Source organism: Elephantulus edwardii, unplaced genomic scaffold (assembly GCF_000299155.1).
Source record: "Elephantulus edwardii isolate Elephantulus edwardi_28Jun2011 unplaced genomic scaffold, EleEdw1.0 scaffold00094, whole genome shotgun sequence".
Taxonomy (NCBI): Eukaryota; Metazoa; Chordata; class Mammalia; order Macroscelidea; family Macroscelididae; genus Elephantulus; species Elephantulus edwardii.
In genome coordinates, this window is record NW_006399844.1 from 10673772 (window position 1) to 10697421 (window position 23650).

Genomic DNA, 23650 nt, shown 5'->3' on the forward strand with positions numbered 1-23650 from the left:
TTCTGCATACAGGTTGAAAAGGTATAAAGACAGGACACATCCCTGGCATACGACCTTCCCAATTTTGAACCATGCAGTGTTTCCTTGCTATGTTCTGACAACTGCCTCTTGGTCCAAGTATAGGTTTTGCATTAGCATGATCAAGTGTTCTGGGATTAGCATTCTTCTCAGAGTCAGCCACAGTTTGTTATGACCCACGTAGTCAAATGCCTTTGCATAATCAATGAAACACAGACATTCCTGTGGTATTCCCTGCTTTCAGCTAAGATCGATCTAACATTACAATGTCTGCTCATCCCCTTATTGTAGATTGCCTTTCCCTTCACTCAATAAATGTCAAGTTTTATTCCTTTCTATCCCTCCTTCCAATTGCTGCTAACCAACCAAGAATGGTTGTACTGTGTAAACCTATCCTTAGCTTTAAAAAATAGTGGTGTTGTACAATATTTGTCCTTTTGTGAATGATTTATATAACTTCATATATTTTTCTCTAGATTCATCTATGTTATGCAGTATTTTGTGAATTCTTTACTATTCTATAGTGTTGCATTGTACTCTGTTGTGTGAATGTGTCATTTAATCATTCATCTGTTGATGGACATTTGGGTTGTTTCCATCTCTTCGCTATTGTAAATAATGTTGTAATAAATATAGGCATGAATATATATCTGTTCACATCATAATTTTTTTAGTTTTTTAGGCTGTGTACTTTCTTGAATCAAGTATCACTCCCATTTTCACCTTTTCAGCAAGTTCCAAACTGCTTTCCATGATGCTTACAACCCCACCGGAGAGTTCCAGTTTCTCCACCACTTTTCCAGTGTTTTTTTATTTGTTGTTTGCTGTCCTATTTGACTTTGCTATTGTTGTGGGGGTGAGATAATATCCCCAAAGTCCAATTTACCCTCTGCTGAGTGTGCATTTTCTTTAATATTTGACAACACAAGAGAGGAAGACCCTCTATGAGGTGGATTGGTTCAGTGACTGGAGTAATGGGGGTAGGTGTGTTGGAGACAGTGAGACTGGCACAGGACAGAACAGGGTTTAGGGCTGTTGTAGATAGGGTTGCTATGAGTTGCAGGCGACTCGACGGCACATAACAACAACAACCACAGTGCATTTTTGCCATGTTGTTGTTGTTGTTAGGTGCCATTGAGTTGACTATGAATCATAGTGATTCCATGAACAACAGATCTGAACCTTGTTGCATCCTGCACCAAACCAACCCAAAACACCAGGACTCATTGCCATCAACTCAGAATTGACCGATAGCTGACCCTCCAGTGAATTTTCAGAGAAGATAAACCACATGGGAGGAGATTGCTCATCTTTCTTCCTCGGTGCAGCAGGTGAATTCAAACCGCCTGGTTTTCAGTTGGCAGTACAACTCCTTATCCATTGGGCCAAAATGAGCATTCCTCATGACAAGGGATATTGTTGTTATGCATTGCTGAGTCAGAAACAACACATAACTGACCCTCTGGGCAGGTTTCAGAGGCTGTAATTTGTGCGGGGGAAATTGCCCATCTTTCTCCCATGGAGCAGCTGGTCTGCCTGTCTTTGGCTTGGCAGCTCAAAAGGGCAAGTTTCAATGCTCTGCTGGAGTAGGAGGGCCAGTCTCCTCCTGTACCAGTCAGATCTGATTTGACGGTACACACATAAAAATAATAAAATGAAATAAAAGAAATTTTAAGAAACAAGTGTAAGGTTCAAACCTACTGTTCACAGGGTTACTGAGTTGTAGTAGACTAGATGGCACCTGACAACAATACAGCAAAAATAACCGCCTTCAAAGTCTGAGTGAGTGACGTCTCAGCATACAGGCAGGCATGGAAGAGGTTCTGGTCTCTATGGCCCTGGACCAGTTTCATGATGGAGCAAGTCAGGTCCCTTTGATTCTCAATCTGAAAGTGAACTTTGCCCAAAGCTCTCTAAACTTGGTCATTGTCATCATCGTTGAGTGCCCTTCAAGAAGATTTCCAAGTCCCAGACACCCTACAGAGCTGCCCCATGGGATTTTTAGGCTCTGATTTTTATGGGAGAGGAAGGAAGGCCGTGGCTTTATCTATGGTGAATTTGAACCACAGACTCTTTGGTTAGCAGCCAAGTGGTTCTCTGTAAGTTCAACCTGCTTCAAAATTCCAAATCTTTCAGGTCTGCCTCAAACAAGACAAATGTTTTCTATTTTGACAAGCCCATCCTCATCTAGCCAGGAAAGTCCCCCGACTCCTTTCCACAGAGATCATAGTAGCAATCACCTAGATCTGGGTATTGCTCCAGTTATAGGTCCTTAGTCAAACACTCAGGGACCTCTGGTGGTCTAGACGTAAGAAACTGAGCTGCATCCCCTAAGGCAGGAGTTCGAATTCACCAGCTGCTCCAAAGAAGCAGGACGGGCAATCTCCGGTGCGATTAACAGCCTCTGACAACCAGCTGGAGAGTCAGGTAGGGGTCAGTTCCAACTCAATGGTACACAACAACTTAAACATCCAGGGTAGAGTGGTCAGTGTGTGTGTGTGTGTGTGAACCCTTCCCAAGGCCTGCTGACGATGATGGAGGTCTCAATAAGCCAAAACATTGGATTTAGGAGCTTAATTCTAAGAAGCAGCAACTACTGAACCACGTTCCCTCTCAGAAAGGGCATGTTTCAAACCAGAGGCCGAGAGAAGGTCAGGTCAGCTTTCCAGAACTCCTCCAAGGGACACAAGAGCCAACTGCTCCAGTGGCTGAAAAGTTGTGGCAGGACGCGAGTTCCTCTGCCTCTCTTTCCTCCCTAGGAGGCTCCCGGTCCCTGATACGGCCCTGCTGGGCTTGTCCATCTGGTTCCATAGATTTCCCTGCTTGGTGTGACCATAGCCTCTAGGGCTGAGCACTCCGGGGCGAGACATCTGTCCCGGGAGGAAGAACGAAGCAGGCCCACTTTTCCTCAAGGGCAGAACCGAGAGCTAGAGACAGACCAAGAGTCCACTTTGCTGAGCCAACAGGCGGCTGGAGCCATACGAAGCGCATTAACTATTAATAATTTCCAGTTGTTCGTTTGCAGGGTTCGCCCGGCTCCCCTGTCCCCTGCAGGCGGGGTTTCTGGTCTGGCTCCACCGAGAGGCAGGTCTGGACATATTAGAGCCTCTCGGGCGCCGCTGGGACAGAGAGAGGAGACCCGCACCCAGGGACCCTGGGGCAAGCCGGGGGCCCGGCGTCCACCTGCAAGCGGGGAAGGGAGGCCGGGCAGGGTGCCTTTCCCGCCCGAGGCGAGGCCCGCCCTCTCCGCCGCGCGCTCCAATCAGCCGCTCAGGGGCGGGCTCGGGCCGGGCGGAGCGCAGTTCGGGCGGCGCACGTCGGGAGCGCAGCGGCCCCTGGCGCGGGGCCGGGCGGCGCGGCCAGTGCGGGCGGGCGGGGCGAGGGCGAGGCCGGGAGCGGGCGGCCAGTGAGACCGGACGACGCGCGGGCGGCCGGGCAGGCAGGCGGCGGGGCGGGCAGCGGCCCCGGCCCGTGTCTGCGCCCCTCGCTGGCCCACGGCCCCACGTCGGGTTCTCAGTCCCGGCACGCGCGCAGCCATGGTGGGCCGGCTGAGCCTGCAGGATGTGCCTGAGCTTGTGGATACCAAGAAGAAGGGAGAAGGCGTCCTGGACAGCCCGGACTCGGGGCTGCCCCCTAGTCCCAGCCACTGGGGGCTCGCGGCGGCCGGGGGAGGCAGCAGCGGCGGGGAGCGCACGCCTGCCCCTGGGGTGCTGGAACCCGATGCCGCCGCGACCCCTGCGGTCCAGGTGAGAGACTCGCGTCGATCCCTGTACCCCCGAGTCGACTCTGGGGACACGTCGGTCCAGCAGCCTCTAGAGTCGACTCTGGGGACACGTCGGTCCAGCAGCCTCTTGGAGTTTGCGCGGTCGACTCCGCCACCCGCCCATCGGGACGGCTTGGCCATCGCCGGGAGCCCGGGGCGGGAGCGCAGCGAGAGCTCGGCCAGCTGGAGCCGGTGGCTGGAAAATTGTCATCGCCTCGGAGGCGCGGGAGCCCCGGGAGAGGCGAGCCGCCGCCTCCTTCTTATGGGGTGACGGCCCCCGGCGCTGCCAGGCTGTGGCTCGGCCGCATTCCTGCCCTCGGGGCGGGTGGGGCCACTGGGACACGGAGAGGGAACTCCAGTCCTTTCCCGACGGTGCCGCAGAGCAGGCACCCTGGACGCTTTGCCGCCTCCTGCGCAGAGAGAGGGTTACGGGCCAGTCTGTAGGATCCGCCTTAGTTGTCTTGGGAAAGAATTTTGGAGAGGGGTCGCTTCCAGTCTCCTAGTGGCTTCCCTTGTCCTGAAAACCTAACCCGAAGTCCTGCACATAGTAGGTGGAGGCCCTTTGGTTAGAGCGAACCTTTAAAAAAATATTAAGCATTTCATTTTATTTTTAAAATTTTACTTTAAACAAGCAGAAACCACCAAACTCCATCAAGTCTGTTTTGCCTAAGAAATAGCTGAGTGTTTATTGCCTTTACCTGGATCTCAGGGGAAGCCACATCCTGCCTGCACTCAACCCGGGACCTCCACCCTCTTCCCCTCTGGGACGTGTTTGCAGCCTTTCACCCTCAGCCAAGCAGTCAGTGAGGGCTACTGTTCTCAGGGAACCACAGTGACCCTTTGATGTTAGTCCAGTTCTTGACCCACTGACCTTTATCTCTCTGAGCTTCCCCCGCTTTCCCCAGTTGGTGCCTCCCAGCTTTCAAGGCTGTTCTGCTTGGCATGCCTCTTCCAACACCCAGTCAGCTTTTCTACCTGTCAGAACCCCCTGGTCTTCAATGCCCAATTTGTCACTTCCTCTAGAAAGCCTGCCTTCATGCTTCAAGCCTTGTTGGAGTCGGTGGCTGTCTCCATTTTCCAGTGGCATCTCATTCCTTTTCCCGCCATAATCCTTGGTGCCCAGTGCTCTCTCAGCTGTCAAATTCTGCCCTTCCCTTCCTGCCTGCACCTGGCATAAGGTGGGTGTTAAGGGCATGACCATTGAGGGAACAGATAAAGGAGGTTAGGAGAACCGAGTGCCTGTGTGGATGCCAAGAAAGTGGCAGTTGTACTGCTGTTGGACAAAGAGTGACCTACTCGCACATGGTGACTCTGCCATCTTGCAGCCCCCAAGGCTTGGCCTGAAGTTGGGGAGTATGTGGCAGCCAGAGCACTCAGGGCAGAGTAAGAGATGTCTCTATTTGAAGGCTGTCTCCAGATGTGCCGCAGTAGCCAGCGGCCAGCCCCTTACCTGCCCATCTGCTGACCTTGGTCTTTAACCGCAGTCCTTCTCTCAGCTCAGGTGTGCTAACTTGTCACCCAGTTCCAGAAACTAGCCCCTCAACATCTCTGTCTTCCTGTCCTACTGGCCCCCTTCACTTTTGTGTTTCTACCCTCTATACACACTTTGTCCAAGTAATATAAGAGTGTCAGAGCCAGCCTTCTAGAGAGTCTCTCTCCTCCTCTGTCCTAGAAGTCACAGAGGTGAGACTGCCACCGCCGCACTCTGGCTCACATGTGGATCGTTGTCTCCAGTTAGGCAAAAAAAAAAAAAAATGACAGCTTCTCAGTGAATGTGGAAACTGAGCTTGAAGGGCCACTGGCTTCCTGCCTGCATTGTGTTAGTCTTTGTTCACGTAACCCATGATTAAGCCCTGATTCCAAGGTCAGTGGCAGGATACCAGCTCCAAGTCCAGGATGTAGCTGTCTTTCGGTACATCTCCTTGATGAGCCGGGACACCCAATGCCAGGACCAAGCTGGAAGACAGTTGGTGCTTCGGGAATGCAGGGCTCTGGGGAACAGTTTTCTGGCTAGTGGAAGGTGTCCTAGAGAACATTTAAATGTCCATTTTGCTGGTGAAATTCAGTGGGTTTTCAGACTTCCATATCATGAGTGGTAACTCGTCTGGGAAAGGGACAGGACAGCATTCCGGACTCATACTGGGAGGAGCAGAACTAAATCTTCAATTAAAAAAAAAAATATCTTGAACAGTAATTTTTTGTTTTAGACTTTTCTAAAGTATTAACTGAGACAGTGACAGGAGGGGTGTCACATCATTGAGAGTTCTGGTTTGTTGGTCTCTGCCACCCAGTCAGCAAACCTCTTGCAGAGCGAGATCTGCCTACTGTGATCCGTGAGTTTTCTGTGGCTGATTTTCAGAAGTAAGTTGCCAGGCCTTTCTTCCTGGTCCATCTTAGTCTGAAAGGTCTGCTAAAACATATATCTGAAAGCATCATACAAGTGTAAGTAACAGATGGGTGATAGCTATGCTCAAATGAATTGACCAGGAATTAAACCCAGGTCTCATGTATGGAAGGTGAGAACTCTACCACTGAACCACCACTGCTCCCACTAGTTAGTCAAACTCAGTTAATCCAGGTTTTACTTTCAGCACTGCTGCTGAACCAAAACCAAATCCACTCACATCAAGGTAATTCCGACTAACCTTCCATTGAGTGTCATCTTTCTCCTGTGGATTGGAACCACCAGCCTTTCCGTTATCGGTGACACGTAACCCACTTTGCCACCGGGGCTCCTGTAACATACGTGTATGATCATAATGGTCAGACCCAGAAATAGAGCCGCAGCTGCAGGATGAGCACAAGTATGTTTGCTCCTTTCATATTAGCAATGCAGTTATGATTACAGATTATATGATGTGACACACCTTGTGCATGATATTCCCGGACCTCAAAACTTTTGGCTCCCTGTCCCGCTTCTGAGGGCTGCCCAAGAGGGGGATACAGATCAGGGTCAAGCCTGTTAGCTGGAGGCTCAGAGCCAGGACCTGGGGGGGGGGGGGGCCGCATCAGATCAGTTGAGGGTCCTAACTGCATTCTCATCTATCCTCACAGGCTCCAGTCTCACTCCCCACCCCCCTGGCCTCTAGCTGTTCCCCAAGGTTATGCCCCCTGTCCTTTGGCGAAGGAGTTGAATTTGATCCCTTACCACCGACGGAAGTAAGGTAAATATAACAGACCCTGATTTTATTTTTATTTATTCCAGAAATTACTACTTGATGTTAAAAAATTGGTTTTAGGAATAATTAGTTTAGGAATAATTAGTTTTAGTAATAACTTGGTGGTTATGCTTTCAGATATTTTTCCCTTTTGCATCCTTAACTAATTAAATAGACAGGTTTTTTAACATAAAAATGAGATACTATACATAAAGTTCTGAAATGCACTTGTTTTCTCTTGACATATTTTGCATTTACATATCGAATATTTAAAATGTATGACACAGTCATTCCAGAAGCTGTTCTCACTCCATCAGCTACACCCTCCGTGCACCTCAAGGTGCTCTTACCTGTTGCAGCTCTGGGGCAGGCAGTGTTCTGCCTTTGGGAGTTGATCTCATTGAGGATTTTTGCCGTTGTGTGCTGTGCAGTGGAGTCCAGCTCCCAGTGACCCGAAGTGGTACGTGGGTGGACTCAGAGATCCACAGGGAGGCTTAGTCAAAGGGATGCTTCTTGAGACAGAGAAATCCCACTTTGTGTAACCGGCAGGTTTATGGCTGGGATTTCAGTTGCAGTAGCACAAAGGGTCCTTTGACGTAGAACAAAGAGAGGGTCACCAATGGAGAGGTAAGCCATTCTGCCTTTTATGTCTATGGAGCTTGTATCATGAGTGAAATGGGGACGTGACTTCATGACATTCACTTCAATCAGATGCAATAGACATTCACATCCACCTCACAAAAAAAGAGTACTGCTTCTTACCCACCTGCCCAGTAGCCAGGGGCCGGTGAGAGGCAGTGTTGTTAGATGGCCTTACACAGGATACCCAAGCATGTAGTGTTACTGCAATAATGATATAGTAAAATACGTTAGTGCTTTGTTTCCATTTAAAAACAAAACTAAAACTTTCCAAATTGCATAATAGAAAAAACCAAAACAAAATACACCTTCAAGACCATGTGCTGTCAGCTCCAGTATGTAGTAACTACCTATGTGTGGTCAAAGAGGGCTGTGTCCGTGGGGTTTACTTTTGGATCTTTGTTCTGAGGTCCCTCTTGGTGGATTCAAACCACCAACCTTTTGGTTGTTAGCTGTGCATCTAATCATTTGCATCTAACCCCAAAACTCTTCAAATTGCTAAATACAGGCTTAAGAAAAGCAGGTAGTGGCTGAGGAAGATGGATGTTAATTTGTTTGGTAAAAACCAAGATTGTAATTTGCTCTGGTTGTTCCAGGAGAATCTCCCTAGATACGAGTCTCCTCGGGATGACCTGCCACTCCATAGACCAAAGTGGGCAAAACCCTGGTTACAGCGGTGGCAGAACTTCCCAGCATTCAGCTTCCTGCTGCCTCAGCCTCCTAACAAAGAACTAACAACCATCCCTTAAAGGGACAGAGAACCTGCCCCCTGCCTGTGAAGTGGTAAAACCTGTCATGTCCTGTATCCTGACTACAGCTCACAGCCCTGGATGGGAACACAGCCTGGTTATTATGGGGATCCCATTACTACGGGACAGAGGAGAAGGAGGCTTTTTGAGAAGTTAATCTAGTCAAGGTCTCATAGCTGAAGTAAATGGAAGGCCTCAGACTCATGCTTGCAATGAGAAACAGGGAGTGCAGGGCTAACCTCCTATAATCTAAATTCAAATCCTAGCTCTGGGAACTAGCACTGCAAACCAGGGGTCGTGAGTAAATGAAATTCAACATCCTCGACTCATTGCTGTGTGTTGGTTCCAATTCACAGCCAACCTCCAGAGGGTTTCTGAGGCTGTGAATCACACAGGAGGAGATTGCTCATTTTTCTCCTGAGACACGCCTGGTGGTGGATCCAAACCACCAGAGAGAAGTGGCCTTTAGATTAGCAGTGTAACTCCCTGTGGACTAAGCCACTGGAGCACCCTGGACTAAATCATTGTTGTTATTGTTTACCACTGAGTCAGAACTGACCCGTAGCTGATTCTCCAGCAGGTTTTCAGAAGCAGTATATCTCATGGGAGGAGATTGCCCCTCTTTCTCCTGTGGAGCAGCTGGTGGATACAAACTGAGTATCTTTGGTTTGGCAGTGCAGTTTCTTAGGACTAAGCCACCAGAGTGCCCTCTAGAATGATATTATCAGATCTGATAAACCATTTAGGATAGTACCTAGCACAGAGTAAGCACTCTGTAAACTTTGGATTGTGTCTCTCTTGAGTAGCCACATCTCAGCATGTGGGTCCACAAAGAAGTTCAAGTTCATGGTGGACTCAAGGTCACCCCCGGCTGCCTTGTGTCTCCGGTGCAGGTACACTTCCTCTGTCAAGTATGACTCAGAGCGGCACTTCATCAACGACATCCACATGCCACTGGGCCTGGCCGTGGCCTCCTGCAGCCAGACGGTCACCTGCGTCCCCAATTGCACATGGCGCAACTACAGGGCTGAGGTACACTTCGAGCCCCGCCACAGGCCCGCACGCTTCCTCAGCACCACCATTGTGTACCCCAAGTACCCCAAGACCGTCTACACCACCACCCTGGATTACAACTGCCGCAAGACGCTGAGGAGGTTTCTGTCCAGTGTGGAGCTGGAAGCCGCCGAGTTCCTGGGCAGCGACTGCCTCTCGGATGAATGCTGACTCGAGCAGGCTTGGCTGAGTTGAACCTGCCCCTCTCTGTCCTGGTCCCCAGACTACCCAGGTCACAGTTGGGTGCTACTGCCCTTCTGTCCTTCCAGCCTTTGAGGAGTCTAGCCTAGAGGTTCCCCTGACTCCAGCATGGGGAAGCGTCCTGATATCATTGCATTTTATCTTTATGAGGAAATCTGTTTTATACATTTTTTTTAAAAAAATTGTTTTTAAGAGGAAGAGATTTGTTGATTTGCTGCTGGAAAATTGCCTCCCTCCCCACACCAGGTCTCAGTCTGGTGGGAAAATGGTAAAAATCGGAAGTAGGGGCTCCCCGTGGATGGCTCCTATCTCTCCTGAGAACAGCAGCCTGTCCTCCACCGTTCTCCATACGCCTGAGGAAGAGCAGGGAAGAAGCCTCTGGGCTGATGGAAAAATTGAGTTTTCAGACATTTCAGCCACGGGAGTCTTCGTTGCTACAAAAGTGGTGCTAATTCAGTAAGTCATGACATCCATATGGGTTCAATCTGTGGATAGCTGAGTTCCATTCTTTTTTTTTCCCCTCCTCCAATTTCCATTTCCATTTGTATTTTCTGTCAACCAAAACTCATGGAATTCTCTAAATCATTTTTAAGCTATGAAAAATAACCCCAAACTGCAATATAAGGTACTGAAAAAAAAAGCAGGAAAGGTTTTCTTGTTCCTGCCTGCTGAGGGAAGTCAGATTAACATGCTGTGGAGCTCGGGAGCCGTGGCTTCGGTTCTGGATCTTTCCGCGGGTCGGTTCTGAGGCACAGGCTTTGGCAAAACGCCTTCCGTCCTTGGCCTGTGGCAAGCGAGAGTCTCTGCAGGCTTGTATAACTCTCCCAATATGTATTTTAGGGTTTCCCAAATACTTTCCTATTTTTCATCAGGCAGAACGCAGCATCAGGCTCTTTGGAGAGAAAATAGCATTTTGAAAGAATGCTTTGAAAAAAAAAAACAAAACCAAAAAACCAACCCAACTCTTGGAATTCCAGGAAAGGAATTCACATTTGACTCACGATGGGAAGTCACGGCCACACTGTAGGGCTCGATGTCACTGGAAGGTGGCTGTCGATGTCTCTGGGGAGCTGGTTCATCATGCTGGCTCTCCCTCCCCAGGGACACTGAATCAACTCACCGTAAGGACTTTGTGTCAGCATTGCAGAGAAATCCCACCAGTGCCTTCAGGCTGGCTCAGAATTCAAGGAGGATGCCACTCAGATGACGCAAAAAGTTAAGTTCAGAATAGGGGACCATGTCACGATTGGAACTCCAAAACCTGGACATGGCAGTAATGGTAATCAGTGTTTCTTACATTTCCATCTTAAGTGTCAGTGACCATCACAGAGTTGGGTGCTAAGGGAAGATTTCCGCAAAGATGACACTCTGTGGATTCAGCTGATCTGGCTATAGAAACAGGGATGGCCGCTGGCCACAGGGGGTTCAGTCTGCCCCTCTCATGGTCTGCCTCATATGACTGTCCCACCCGCCTCTGACCCTCACTTCTTCCTTCTAATCCCTGTGACCTCTGAACAAAGAAAGAGGTGAATGACTTTCAGCCTGCAAGTATGGGATAGAATATGTATGGCTCTTTACACTGACGACATCTGAAGTGACGCAGTGGCAGTAACACTCGGCTCAAACACAGCAATGATTGTGAGGATGGCCACAGGACTGGACAGTGTTTTGGGTTTTTGTACCGAGGTTCCCTATAACCCGATGGCGCCTAGTAACACCTCCAACCAAGGCGAGTGCTGGAGGGCTTCTCGGTGCTGCAAATGCAGACTGCTATAGTGTCACCATCCTTGTGTATGGCTCCCACCTGCCCTGAAAACTCACTTACTACCTCTGGGCACCCTGGAGCCACAGCAGGGATTTTTGTTACACCAGAGCATGATGCTAATCACCCTGATTTAAAGTCACTGGAGGCAGAGAGAGCCAAACTGCCTGGTGTCCTCTTCAGACTTAATGATGGTTAGTCTGTTGTTCCAGACTGACCCAGCATGTCACCCTGGATAGGATCCTGAAGTGGACATAGCCCAAGTTTGCCAGGGTGACCCCAAGAGGGCACTTAGGGACTCCAGACTCCTCCACTAGCATACAGACCTACAGATGCTTCCTGTGTTTAGAAAAGGAAGCAACAGTATTGATAGAAATTGAAGTTTCTATCTGGTTTTATAATGTCTTTTAAATGGTAAATGTAATTTTTTAATTATGTCAAGAGAATCCCCAAGGCTTTGGTCTGACCTGATGGAGGCACTTAAGAGCAATAGTGACAGGTTGGTAGGAGTCCATAGGAATGCAGGAGGTTAAGTGCTATGCAGCTAACCAAAAGGTGGATGGTTTGAATCCTCTCAGAGGTGTCCTGGAAGCCAGGCCTGAAGTCACCACCAGTCAGTCTGGACAACAACTTTTTTTTTCCATTTTTTTCCATGGCAAGTGAGAGAAGTGTGGAAGAATATGCCTTTTAACACAGTAACATTTTACGATATCCTGATGATGTTTTTTTGTTTAAGGAAGGTATGTTGAATTCGGAAGAATAGTTCTGGGTGTGGAGGAACCAGTGATGTAAGTTAAAGTGAGTGTGAAAGTGTAACATGAATGGAGCAGCAGGTCTTATTAAGTTATTCACTAGAGAACCAACTAGAGTTTTTTCCTAAACTTTTTATTGCCTCCAGTAAAATTGCTTTGCTGAAAGTTGCAGGAAAGGAAGGCAACATGGATCACTTAAGTAAATATAGGGATCAAGAGATGGAAATCCTTAGGGTATTTGTGTTCGTTTAAGAGGTGGAAGCAGTGACTTAAAATTCACTGGTAAAAAACAAACATTCCTAAGTATATCTGGACGATACGTTTCCTAATGAAAGAGTTTTCCCTCCCCTCAGTCTTTTAAATTATGTTTTTCCTGTAGTAAGAATGATTTGATTTGTATTTTAAAGAGAAAGTTGTTTTCTTTTGAATCTAGAACTTTTTGAACTTTTTCCTTAAAAACAAAATCTGTTTTCATGTGCTTCCTGTTTCTAACCTTATGAAATCCAGACTAGTCTAAGACAAAAATGAATTTTTAAAATTTTTCTTTGACATCTGTTCCATTCCATTTTGCTTTGTGACTTCTTCATTTAACAATAAATTATCTAAAAAAAGATGGTTCTCCTTCTTTATGCATCTTTTTAAAAATTAAAATTATGGTTGACTGAGAATAAAGGGAAAAATTAACTCCTCCTACTAGCACACTGATATAGAGAGATTAGGTAGATTAGTGGTAAAACGTTGGGTTATCAACCCAAAGGCAAGCAGTTCAAATTCACCAGCTGCCTCATAGGAGGAAGATAGACAGTCTCCTCCCATGGGATTAACTACCTCTAAAAGTCCACTGGAGGGTCAGCTATGAGTTTTGACTTAACAGTACTTAACAACAATAAGATAGTTTTAAGAGGCTCCATTTGCGGATTTAATGCATACACTTTCTAAGATTGATTTGCTTGAAAATGTATCTATGAACAAATATGCCAGACCCTACTTCTCCTTTGAAACTGCCACTTTCTCATTTACAGGACAAAAATAAAACACACCTCAGTCTAACCCATCCCTAATTTTATGGCAGTACTTTGTTCTGTGTTGGAAAACCTCCTGGAACCAGACAAGAGACCAATTAGAAACGGCACCATGAACCTCCCAACTTACTGAACGCGAATCATGTTAAGGGTAAAATAAGGTAGTAAGAAGCAAGGCGTGTTGGGATTTTCTCCATGCCAGTATCTATCTGTGGAGTATTGCAGTGGCTGAAAAATACCTTTTTTTTAACACACCTTTTCCTCCTTAACCAATCATCTCCCTTGGGAGAAAAGCCCTTGGGGTAAAGCCAAGAAACAAAGCAATGAGAAACAATTTCAAGTGTCATCCTATTATCTGTCTGTCTTTATGTCTTTAGTTATGATTCACAGATAAATATGCCCAGAAATCCATGTTACTATTTCCATAAATGAAACAAAAAGGTTCCTAATAGAAACTAAGTCTTATTGAGCTGATTGGTAGGACAGTAGGTCTAGCCTTGCCCATTACACGAGACGGTAAAACTCTCCCATAAAATGAATGAGCCAATCAGCAGCCCCAAGGCTTTAATGGGAACTTTTAACAATAAGATTAAGTTTATAGAGAGAAGCAAAATTGTGTTGGAATTAACAATATTTGCAATTCCCTTGTTTTCTTTATCGGATTAAGCTGGCACGCTAAAAAATAAAGTAGTAAATGAAATTAAATTAATAGTCATATGATAAATCTCAGCCTATTTGGCATATTTCCCCACAGTTTAAAAAGCAATAACTATATTGGTTAGTGCCAAATTCTCTTGCAAAGACTGCCTCTTTCTTAGTTAAATTATGATCATTTTATTTTGGACTTAATCCTGGTTAATTCTGATCACTATCAAGTGGTTCCCAAAATGCTTTCTGAGAAATAGCTTTACATTTTGAATACAAAATCAGTCTCTTGGATCACGTATGTAGGGAAATGAAAAGCTAGTGCTAAGAATAAGTATTGCAGGGCCTCTTGGAAACTTTGCATGAATCAGTTTTTGTTGTGTAGTGCCTAACCACAAACTTGCAGTGGGCTACAGTAGGAAGCACTTATTTCTTGCTCATTGGTCTATATAAGAGCAGCTGGGGAAGCTTTAGTGGCTGGACTGAAACAGGCTGGAGAAGTGACCTGGGACATATTCTTCTCATGGCAGAGGTCCAAACAGGAGGACTAAGTGGAGTCATCCAGCAATTCTCAGTGTTTACACTAAGAACTGGCACCCTCTTCCTTCTGCCCAGATTCCATTGGCCAAAGCAAGTTACATGGCCAAGTTCAACATCAATGGTGCTCATTACTCTTTTTGCCATAGAGTCAGCTCCAATGCATAGCTGATCCTTCAGCAGGTTTTCAGAGGCTGTAAATCTCAGGAGAGGAGGTTACTCATCTTTCTCCCATGGAGCAGCTGGTAGATTCGAATGCCTTTGGGTTGACAGCACAACTCTTTACTCACTAGACCACCAGAACTTATTTATAATAAGAACTCCATAACTTATTTATAATAAGAACTCCATAATTTATAATAAGCATATCACTGGAACAGGGAATTATATTTTTCCTATGGAGGTGGGAAGGAGTAGATATATCTGCTGTACAGTAATCATCTACGGCCTTTAATTTAGTGATGTGTATTGAAAATCTTTAACTGGAGAGATCTAGTTTGTAGCATTTTCCAAATTCATTGGCCCACAGGATGTTAGAGAATTTTAGCAACCAATGTCTTTTGGAATGTAATTTAAAAAATACTGTTAGAGATTGTTAAAGATATCAATCCATTTTAGCTAATGTAAGAATATGAAATGTCTCTGAATGATTACATGCAAATACAATACGATTTGTGAACTTCCACTCAAATTTTAAAAAGAGCTAAAAATTGTATTTCATTCAAAAAATGAATGCATATTTGAAATTAAAAAAATTTTTTTTTGTTTCTTTTTTATTGTGTACTGTCAAATTGGATCTCACTGGCACAGGAGGAGATTACCCCTCCTTCTCCAGCAGAGCATCCGATGGATTCAAACCATGCACCTTTGGGATTACAGTGCAGCTTCTTGCCACTAGGCCACCAGAGCTCCCTAGACATTTGAAATTTTATTCAGCATATGCATCTGACAAATTCCATAATTTATAATAAGAATAGATTTAAAAGCAAGTTGCTTTTAAAGAAATAAATGCTATTTATATGAACAATAATCGAGAGTTCAATCAAGAAATCTCAGGCCATTCTAGATATTTCCAGCAGACGGGAGGCAATGCAAAGAGATCAGCACCAGATGCTGGTAGGGGCACTGATGGAAACCCAGATACTTGAGAACTGAGTCTCATGCTTTTTGCCCCTTTAAGACAATTCCCTTCCTAACAAGCTGGAAGGCTGAAAAAAGTAAAGACTAAAGAAGATAAAAAGCAGACTTAGAGAAAACTCTGAGTCAGTTAATGTGGTTCTTTGAGGATACCTTAAAAATGGATAGGCCATAGCTTGATTAATTAAGATATTGAAAATGCAAATTATCAATATTATGATTGACTAGGATGCTCTGGTGGTCTCATGAAGCAGTTGTGCTGCCATCCCAGAGGCAAGGGGTTCGAGTCCATCAGTGATGGATAGGTCATCTCTTCTCGTGTGATTTACAGCCTTTGAAAACCTTCTGGAAGGTCAGCAATGAGTCAGTTCCAAATCAATGACATATGATTGACTATGATCCTGCACCGATTAGACCCCCTGCCAGCTCTGTCAGCTCATTCGATTCTTCCTCATTGTGACCCTACATCAACTTTCCATGTCTGTCAATCTTTAGGACGGAAACTTCCTATTGTTCTGCCTTGGAGCAGCTGGTGGATCCAAAGCACTGACCTTTTGGTTAGCAGTTCAACATGTAATACACTGCAATCTTAAATTTGACAAGTTAAATAAAATGGATGAATGCCTTTAAAAAGCTCATCTGTCTTGGAGAGGGTGAAACCGAGTTTCTCCTTGAAGACTAGAATTTTGAAGCTCCAACTCACATACTTTGGGCATGTTTCTAGGAGAGGCTATTCCTTGGAGAGGGCCATCATGCTTGGGAAGCTGGAGAGACGGCGAGAGAGAGGAAGCCCCTCAACCACGTGGACTGACACAGTGACTGCAGCAATGGGCTTGAGTGTGTCAGAGCCTGTGAGGACGGTGCAGGATAGGAGAGGGTTCACGTCTGTTGTTCACAGGATTGCTGTGAGCCCTACTTGACTCGACGTCATCTAACACCACCACCAGGGTCCCCCTCATCTAAGAGATTCACTTATTGCCGTTGAGTTGGAGCCAATTCATAGCAGAATGTGTAGCGGGTTTTTTGGAGAGATGAGGTTGTCATCCTTTCCCCATAGAGTCACTGTTAGAGAGCCAGCATCTTTTCATTAGCGTGCAACTTTTTATTGACTGAGCCACCAGAGCTCCCTCGCCTAAGAGAAGGGGAAGGAAAAAATAAACAACTAAAACAAAACAACTTATTTTATCAAACTGGCACAGGATGAAAAAAAATCTGATAATAAACTTACTGTCCTAAGAATCAGAACAGACTCCTCACTCTGACCCTCCAGTGGGTTTTCAGAGGTTATAAATCACATGTGAGAAGATCGCCAAACTTTTTCCTGCAGAACTACTGCTGGATTCGAACCACCAGAGAGACATTGCTTTTGAGTTAGTGGCTCAGCTCCATAATGGACTATGCTACTGGAGATCCCTGCTAGGATAATAACCAGATTTGAAATGAGGAGTTCTGATGGCCCAATGGTTAAAATGTACGGCTGCTAACGCCACAGTTATCTAGGGGAGGGGTGAGGAAGAGGAAAGATACAGCCTTGAAACCCCACAGTGCAGTGCTGCTGGGTTACCATGAGTCAGAACTGATTTGTCACCAGTGGGTGAGGTTTTGATTCTACCTTGAAATGATGCATTGACACAGTGGCTTGTAACATGGACCAGCCAAAGCAGCAATTGTAAGGAGGGTGTGGGACCAGGTAATGTTTTATGTTTTGGTGCAAAGATTCACTATTCATCAGAAGCCACTTAACTGGCACTTAGCAAACAGTCTGTCATTCACTGCTGCCACATCGGAACTGACTCACAGCTCACCCTCCCTCCATTTTCCACAGCTGTAAATGGACACTGAAGAAAGTTGTAAGTTTTTTCTCTTGTGAAGCAGCTGACGGATTTGAACTGCCAGAGAAGCCTGGCTTTTGGGTTGGCAACTCAACTCCCTAAGGACTACACCACTTGAACTCCCTCACAAACAAATGTATATACATGTTTATGTATCTTTTTTATATAGGTGGCCTAGGGGCAAGAAGCTGTGCTGCAATCCCGAAGGCACACAGTCCAAGGCCACCAGCTGCTCCACAGGAGAAAGACATAGGCATTCTCCTCCTGTGCGATTAACTGCCTCTGAAAACCCACCAGAGGCTCAGCTATGGTCAGTTCTGACTCTATGGTACACAGCAACAACATATATGTACCCATTATATATATGCCTATATGTTCAACATATATGCCTATATGTTCAACAACATATATATATATTGAAAAATTAGTATATATTCAATGAATATATATAAATATTCATTCACTGGAAAATTCTATCAAACATTCAAAAAAGAAATACTATCATTTTTACACAACTCATTAGAAAATACAACACTTTTCTATTTGCTTCATGAAGTCAGTATTACTATGAGTCTAAAACCCATTATAGGCATTATAAGAAGATTATAGGATGATATAATTGATAAATACAGATGCAAAAATCCTTCCCATAAACAAGCAAATCAGACTCAGTAATCCACAGAAAAGGATATTGCATCACAATGTATATCACCAAAAAGAAATGTAATCTACTATATTAATGAAAATATATATGTGCAAAAAGGAGAAAATTTAATCTTTGAGAGACTAAAAATAAAAGACTAGAGATTCAGTCCGTAAACTAGGACAATCTCAAGGCGAAAGAGGGACTAAGTGGGTAGTTACAGAACTTCCAAGTGGAGAGGAAGTCAAGACCATTTCAAGAGAGACGGGACTGTTTCTGACTTGAGAATAAAATAGTAATTTACAGGGTAACCTTAAAGAAAATCAATAAACTTTCTCATCAAAGCAAAAAAAAACAAAAAAAGAGAACAACCACAAAGACTTAGTAAACACTAAAAACAAAAGCAATGAAGGAAATAATAAGTCATAAACAAAATTAACTCAGCACAGAAAAGTAGATGGGACAAAGAAATCAGCAGCAACACCACAAAAAAGAAAGATTACCATCGATGAGAGAAGAAAGGTTGAAGAAACTATGTAAATTTCCCAAGAAGAGATTACCCAACTTTCAACCACAGTGCATCTGGTGGATTCGAACTGCCTGCGTTTGGTTTGGCAGTTCAACTCCTTATTCACTAGGTGTCAGAGTTCTAGCACCAAAAATTTGTTAGAACTAGTTGAGTATATATCTCAAGGTGTCAGACTATATAAAGTCCACATTTTAAATGAAATTATGAGGGAGCTCTGGTGGCCTAATGGCAAGAAGCTGTGCAGCAATCCCAAAGGTGCACAGTTCAAATTCACCAGATGCTGTGCTGGAGAAGGAGGGATAATCTCCTCCTGTGCTGGTATGATCCCATTTGATGGCACACACGAAGAAAAGAAAAGATAAAAAAGTTTCTATATGTTAAGCAAAAAAATCCAAACCTACAGATATTAAGTTCATGCTGAGTTCTAGTTACACTATGTGGCGTAAGAGGACTTCCCTTTAGGATTCTCAAGGCTATACATATTTAGAGAAGCAGACTACCACATCTTCAAGGGCCTGGTGGGTTTGAACAGCCTACCTTTAGGTTAACAGCTGATTACTTAACCACTGTTTTACCAGGGATCCTTTCTGTATCTTAGTGGTAAATAAAAACAATAGAAAAATATCAAAATCATTGCCTTGGAGGTTGAACAGACTCATAACTGCCCTTTCAGTGGGTTTTCACACACTGTAAATTGCACAGGAAGAGATTGCCCATCTTTTTTCTTGGGAGTTGCTGGTGAATTTGAAGTGCCAGCCTTTTGATTGGCACCACAGCTTCTTACCCACCTAGGGCACCAGAACTCTTTGTGGTAATCAGTTAGAAAATGAAATACAGAAAACTCCATTTATAACAGTGTCAAAAGCCATTACAGTCTTAGGAATAAGTAATAGCAAATGAATTGCAAAGCTTTTACACTAAAAACTACAAAATCTTCCAGAGAAAAATTAAAGATGCAAATAAATGGAGCAGTATACGACGTTCCAGGAATGGAAGACTCAATATGGTTAACATATCAGTTCTCTCAAAATTGATGTCTAAATTCAAAGCAATCCCAATCATAATTTAGTGAGGGTTTTGTTCTGTTAATAAAAATGGAAAGGAAAAAAATAAATTAAAAAAAAATTGGAAAGCTGGTTCTAAAATTGATATGGAAATGCAAAGGTCCAAACAATCTTGAAAAAGAAAACAGAGCAAGGCACTATCTAATCCAAGACTTACTGTAAACCACAGTGGCCAAGAGAGTGTGAGTTTGGTGTAAAGACAGAAAAACCAAACAGAATGCTGGGAAAAATCTGTTACCAACTAATTTTGACAAAGGCTCGAATGGAGAAATCTTTTTTTTAAAAGTACTAAACTTTTGTGATGGTATGAGTAATGGTTTACAGAGCCAATTGGTATTCCATTCAGCAATTTTGTTTTGTTACGGGACGGTTACAATCCCCACGTGGCACCATGACGCTTCCCACCAGCTCTGTGGTTGTTCTGAGGGCTGAGTGTCTCCCTGGTATTATTAGTCACCTTATCGATCTAGCTACAAGCTGTGCCACAAGAATGAGGAAAATATTTTTAGCAATAAAACATTGCAATGACTATCCACGTGAAGGAAAAAATTGGAGCTCAACCTCTCCCTTACACTGCTATTGTTGGTGTGTTTCGTAGAGTTGGAACCAACCCATACCTGACCCTCCAGTGGGTTATTGGAGGCAGCTTATCACGTGGGAGGAGAGTGCCCATCTTTCTCATGCTGGTGGACTAGAACTGTGTGCCTTTGAGACTGCAGCACAGCTTCTTGCCACTAGGCCACCAGAGCTCCCTTACGCTAGAAGCAAATATTACTTTCAGATAGATAGCAGACTTAATAGACCATGTAAATGCTGGGGGTAGGCATAGATTTCTTAAACACATACACACACACACACACACACACACACTCAAATAGCCGTAAAAGAAAAAAAGGATAAACTGTATTTCATCAAAACTTCTGTTCCTTCAAAGATCCCATTACAAAAATAAAAGGTAAGCCAAAGATGGAAAGAAAATACTCACATCTGACAAAAGACTTATCTAGAATATAGGAAAAAAAAAATCTCTTACAAGCCTACATTAAAAAGATAAATCACCCCATTAAATTGGACAAAAAGCTTGAATAAACATTCCAACAAAGGAAACTCTTTGGATGGAGAGTAAGTACATAAAAAGTATTCAACATCATTAGACATGAGGGAAATGCAGATTAAAACCACAATAAAATATTGTTAGATATTTATCCAAGAGAGATGAAAGCATAGACCACATAAAATTTATACAAGAATGTTTATGCCAGTTTTATTGAGAATAGCCATATCTTGAAAAACCAGGAATGCTCACCGACAGAGAATGGGCTAAAAGCCTGAACTTTGCATTCATATAATGTTGTTAGATGCTGCAAAGTCAAGCACAACTCATAGAAACCCTTTGAACAATGAACTTGAATCTTGTGCCATCCTGTGCTATCTTCATCACCTGATATATTCGAGCTTATTGAGGTTTGTTGTTGTTTTTAATGTTTGTGTGTGTGCCATCGAATTGGATCTGACAGGTACAGGAGGAGATTGCCCCTCCTTCTCCAGCAGAGCATCTAGTGGAGCCTGTTGTTATAGTCACTATGTTGAAGGGCTTCCTCTCTTTTTCTGACCCTCCTCCACTTTCCCCACATGATGTCTTTCCTCAGGCCTGGCCTCTCCTAGTAGCATGCCCAAAGTATGCAAGATGAAGTTTCACCATCCTTACCTCCAAGAAGCACCCTGCTTACACTTTCTCCAAGATAGAATTGTTTGATTTCTTTTGGCAATCCACGGAAATGTTCAAGACTCTTCTCCAACACCACAATTCCAAGGCATTGATTCTTCTTCAGCCTTCCTTATTCCTTTTCCAACATTCAGATGTATTTGAAGGAACTGAAAATAGCATGGCTCACTTTAGTCTTTAAACTGATATGCTTTTTTTTAGGTTTCTTTTGTTTATTGACATTTTAATGAAAGTTTAGAGAACATTTTAATGAAAGTTATAGAGAACATGGATTTCCATTCATTCATGGTTGCACATTTTCCTCCCTGCCCACCCATTCCCTCCTAGGTATAGGTTTCTTTCTTTTTCTTTTTTTTTAATCGTTTCTAACATTTCTTTAATTTAATTTTATTTATTTTAATGAACATTTAGAGAGATTTGGATTTCCATTCATTCATTGCTGCACTTTTTTCTTTACCCCCCTCCCCCCAGTTTGCTCCTTTCTTTGAAAGGCAAAAGATAAACTTCTTCGTTAGTATACAATCCCCCCTCATTCTTTAGCACTTTTGGAGAGCAGATTTTCCCAATGAAACATGACTTTGATTTCTTGGTTCCGACTCCTATGGGTGTTAGGCTATGGACCCAAGTAGAATGAAGTGCTGGCAACATTGATTTTTTTTCTGTATCTGTCATAATCAGGCAAGTAGTGAAGAATTCTGTTTTCTTGATGTTGAGATGTAACTGTTGAAGACTATAATCTTTGCTCTTCTTCAGTAAGTGCTTCAGGTCTTTTTTCACTTTCTGCAAAACATGTTGTGAGGTCTGCGTAACACAGGTTGTTGATTAATATTTCTCCAATTCTAATGCCACATGCAACTTCACATAGTCGAGCTTCTCAAATGATTTGTTCAGCATACAGCTTGAATAAGTATGAAGAAAGGATACAGCACTGACTCACACTTTTCTTGATTTTAAACCAGACAGTGTTCCTTTGTTCTGTTCTGACAACTGCTTCTTGGTTTATAGGTTTCCATGAGCACAATTAAGTGTTCTAAGAGTCCCGTTCTTCTCAATGTTATCCATAATTTGCCATGACCTACATAGTCATATGACTTTCCATAGTCAATAAAATGCAAATAGACTTTCTTCTGGCATTCTCTGCTTTCAGCTAGGATCCTTCTGACAACAACAGTGATATACCCCTCCATGCCACGGCCTCTTTGGAATCCAGCTTGAATTTCTAGCTGTTCCCTATCAAGGCACGATTCCAACCATTTTGAAATAATTTTCAGCAAGGTTTTACTTACACGTGGTATTAATGATGTTCTTCTATGATTTCCACATTCTGTTAGATCACCACTTTTTTTTGGAATGGGAGCCAGTATTGATCTCTTCCCGTCAGTTGGCCAGGTAGCTGTCCTTCAAATTTCTCGACATAGCCTAGTGAGCATGATGTGCAGGGCTGCCTCTGTTTGTTGAAACACCTCAGTTTGTATCCCATCAATTCCTGAGGCCTTATTTATTTATCTTTGTTTTTTTTTCTTTTTTTTTTCTATAATTATATTTTATTAATTTTCATAAACATTTACAGAGATTTTGGGCTTCCACTCATTCATTGTTGCACTATTCTCTCTACCCTCCTCCCAGTTTGTTCTTGTCCAAATGCCACAGTGCTTGTCAAAGCCAGTTCTGATTAATCTTCTTTGTCAGTGTATCCTTTGCCATTCCCTATCACTCCTCCCTGAGAGAGACTTCACCCTGAGTCATAAGGAAAAGGGGACGGCGTATTCTCTTAGCTACTTCCTGCTGAAAAGGGACGCTGTGGGTTTCAGGGTGAAGATCTTCTCTCACTACTCTAAAGGGCCCCTTTGGCAGTAGGAAACACATAGACTATTATGGAGATTGATTTTGGAATTCAGCTGCACTCTTATTGATTGTGCTTGGCTGTACATGTACATATCCTTCAAGATGTATCATGGGGGTGTTGCAACCTAGAAGATTTATTTATCTTTGTTAATGCCTTCAATGCGGTTTGAACTTCTTCCTTCATTATGCTGCAATTCTCAGTGGATGTTTGCTGCTGTTTCTCATTTCTTTGGTGTCTTCCCTCCTGAGTAGCTAGTTCATCTACCAACATGACGTCCAACAATGTTCCTTTGTTACCCTCAAGATTCTCGAAGGTCTCCTACTTTAGGAGTGGATGGCCAGACCTGTTTGTTAATCTGTCTTAGTATGAAGCTTTTCTGAAACCTGTTCACCATAGATGACACTTCTGGTATTTGAAATACGGAAGACATAGCCTCCAGCATCATGGCAACACCCAACTTACCACAGTACAGCACAGGGACAGACCAATTCTATGCACTTATAAGCAAAGTATAAAATGAGTAAGCGTATGTTGTTGTTATGTGCCGTCAAGTTGCCTGCAACTCATACAACAG

General features: G+C 43.9%; 1 protein-coding gene across 1 annotated transcript; it reads left to right on the forward strand.

The window, feature by feature from the left end:
* Positions 1 to 3554: 3554 nt before the first annotated feature.
* FAM101B (family with sequence similarity 101, member B) lies at positions 3555 to 9551 on the forward strand. Its single transcript, XM_006891011.1, has 3 exons — positions 3555 to 3758; positions 6836 to 6945; positions 9221 to 9551. Exons 1-3 carry the CDS (start codon positions 3555 to 3557, stop codon positions 9549 to 9551), a joined length of 645 nt encoding a protein of 214 aa, XP_006891073.1.
* The last annotated feature ends 14099 nt before the right edge of the window (positions 9552 to 23650 follow it).

What these genes read in the sequence shown, in the direction of transcription:
- FAM101B (XM_006891011.1), top strand. Translation starts at nt 3,555, where the DNA reads ATGGTGGGCCGGCTGAGCCTGCAGGATGTGCCTGAGCTTGTGGATACC. An exon ending in ATGCCGCCGCGACCCCTGCG is followed by an intron (nt 3,759 to 6,835) that starts GTCCAGGTGAGA and finishes CTATCCTCACAG; the next exon opens with GCTCCAGTCTCACTCCCCAC. An exon ending in TTACCACCGACGGAAGTAAG is followed by an intron (nt 6,946 to 9,220) that starts GTAAATATAACA and finishes TCTCCGGTGCAG; the next exon opens with GTACACTTCCTCTGTCAAGT.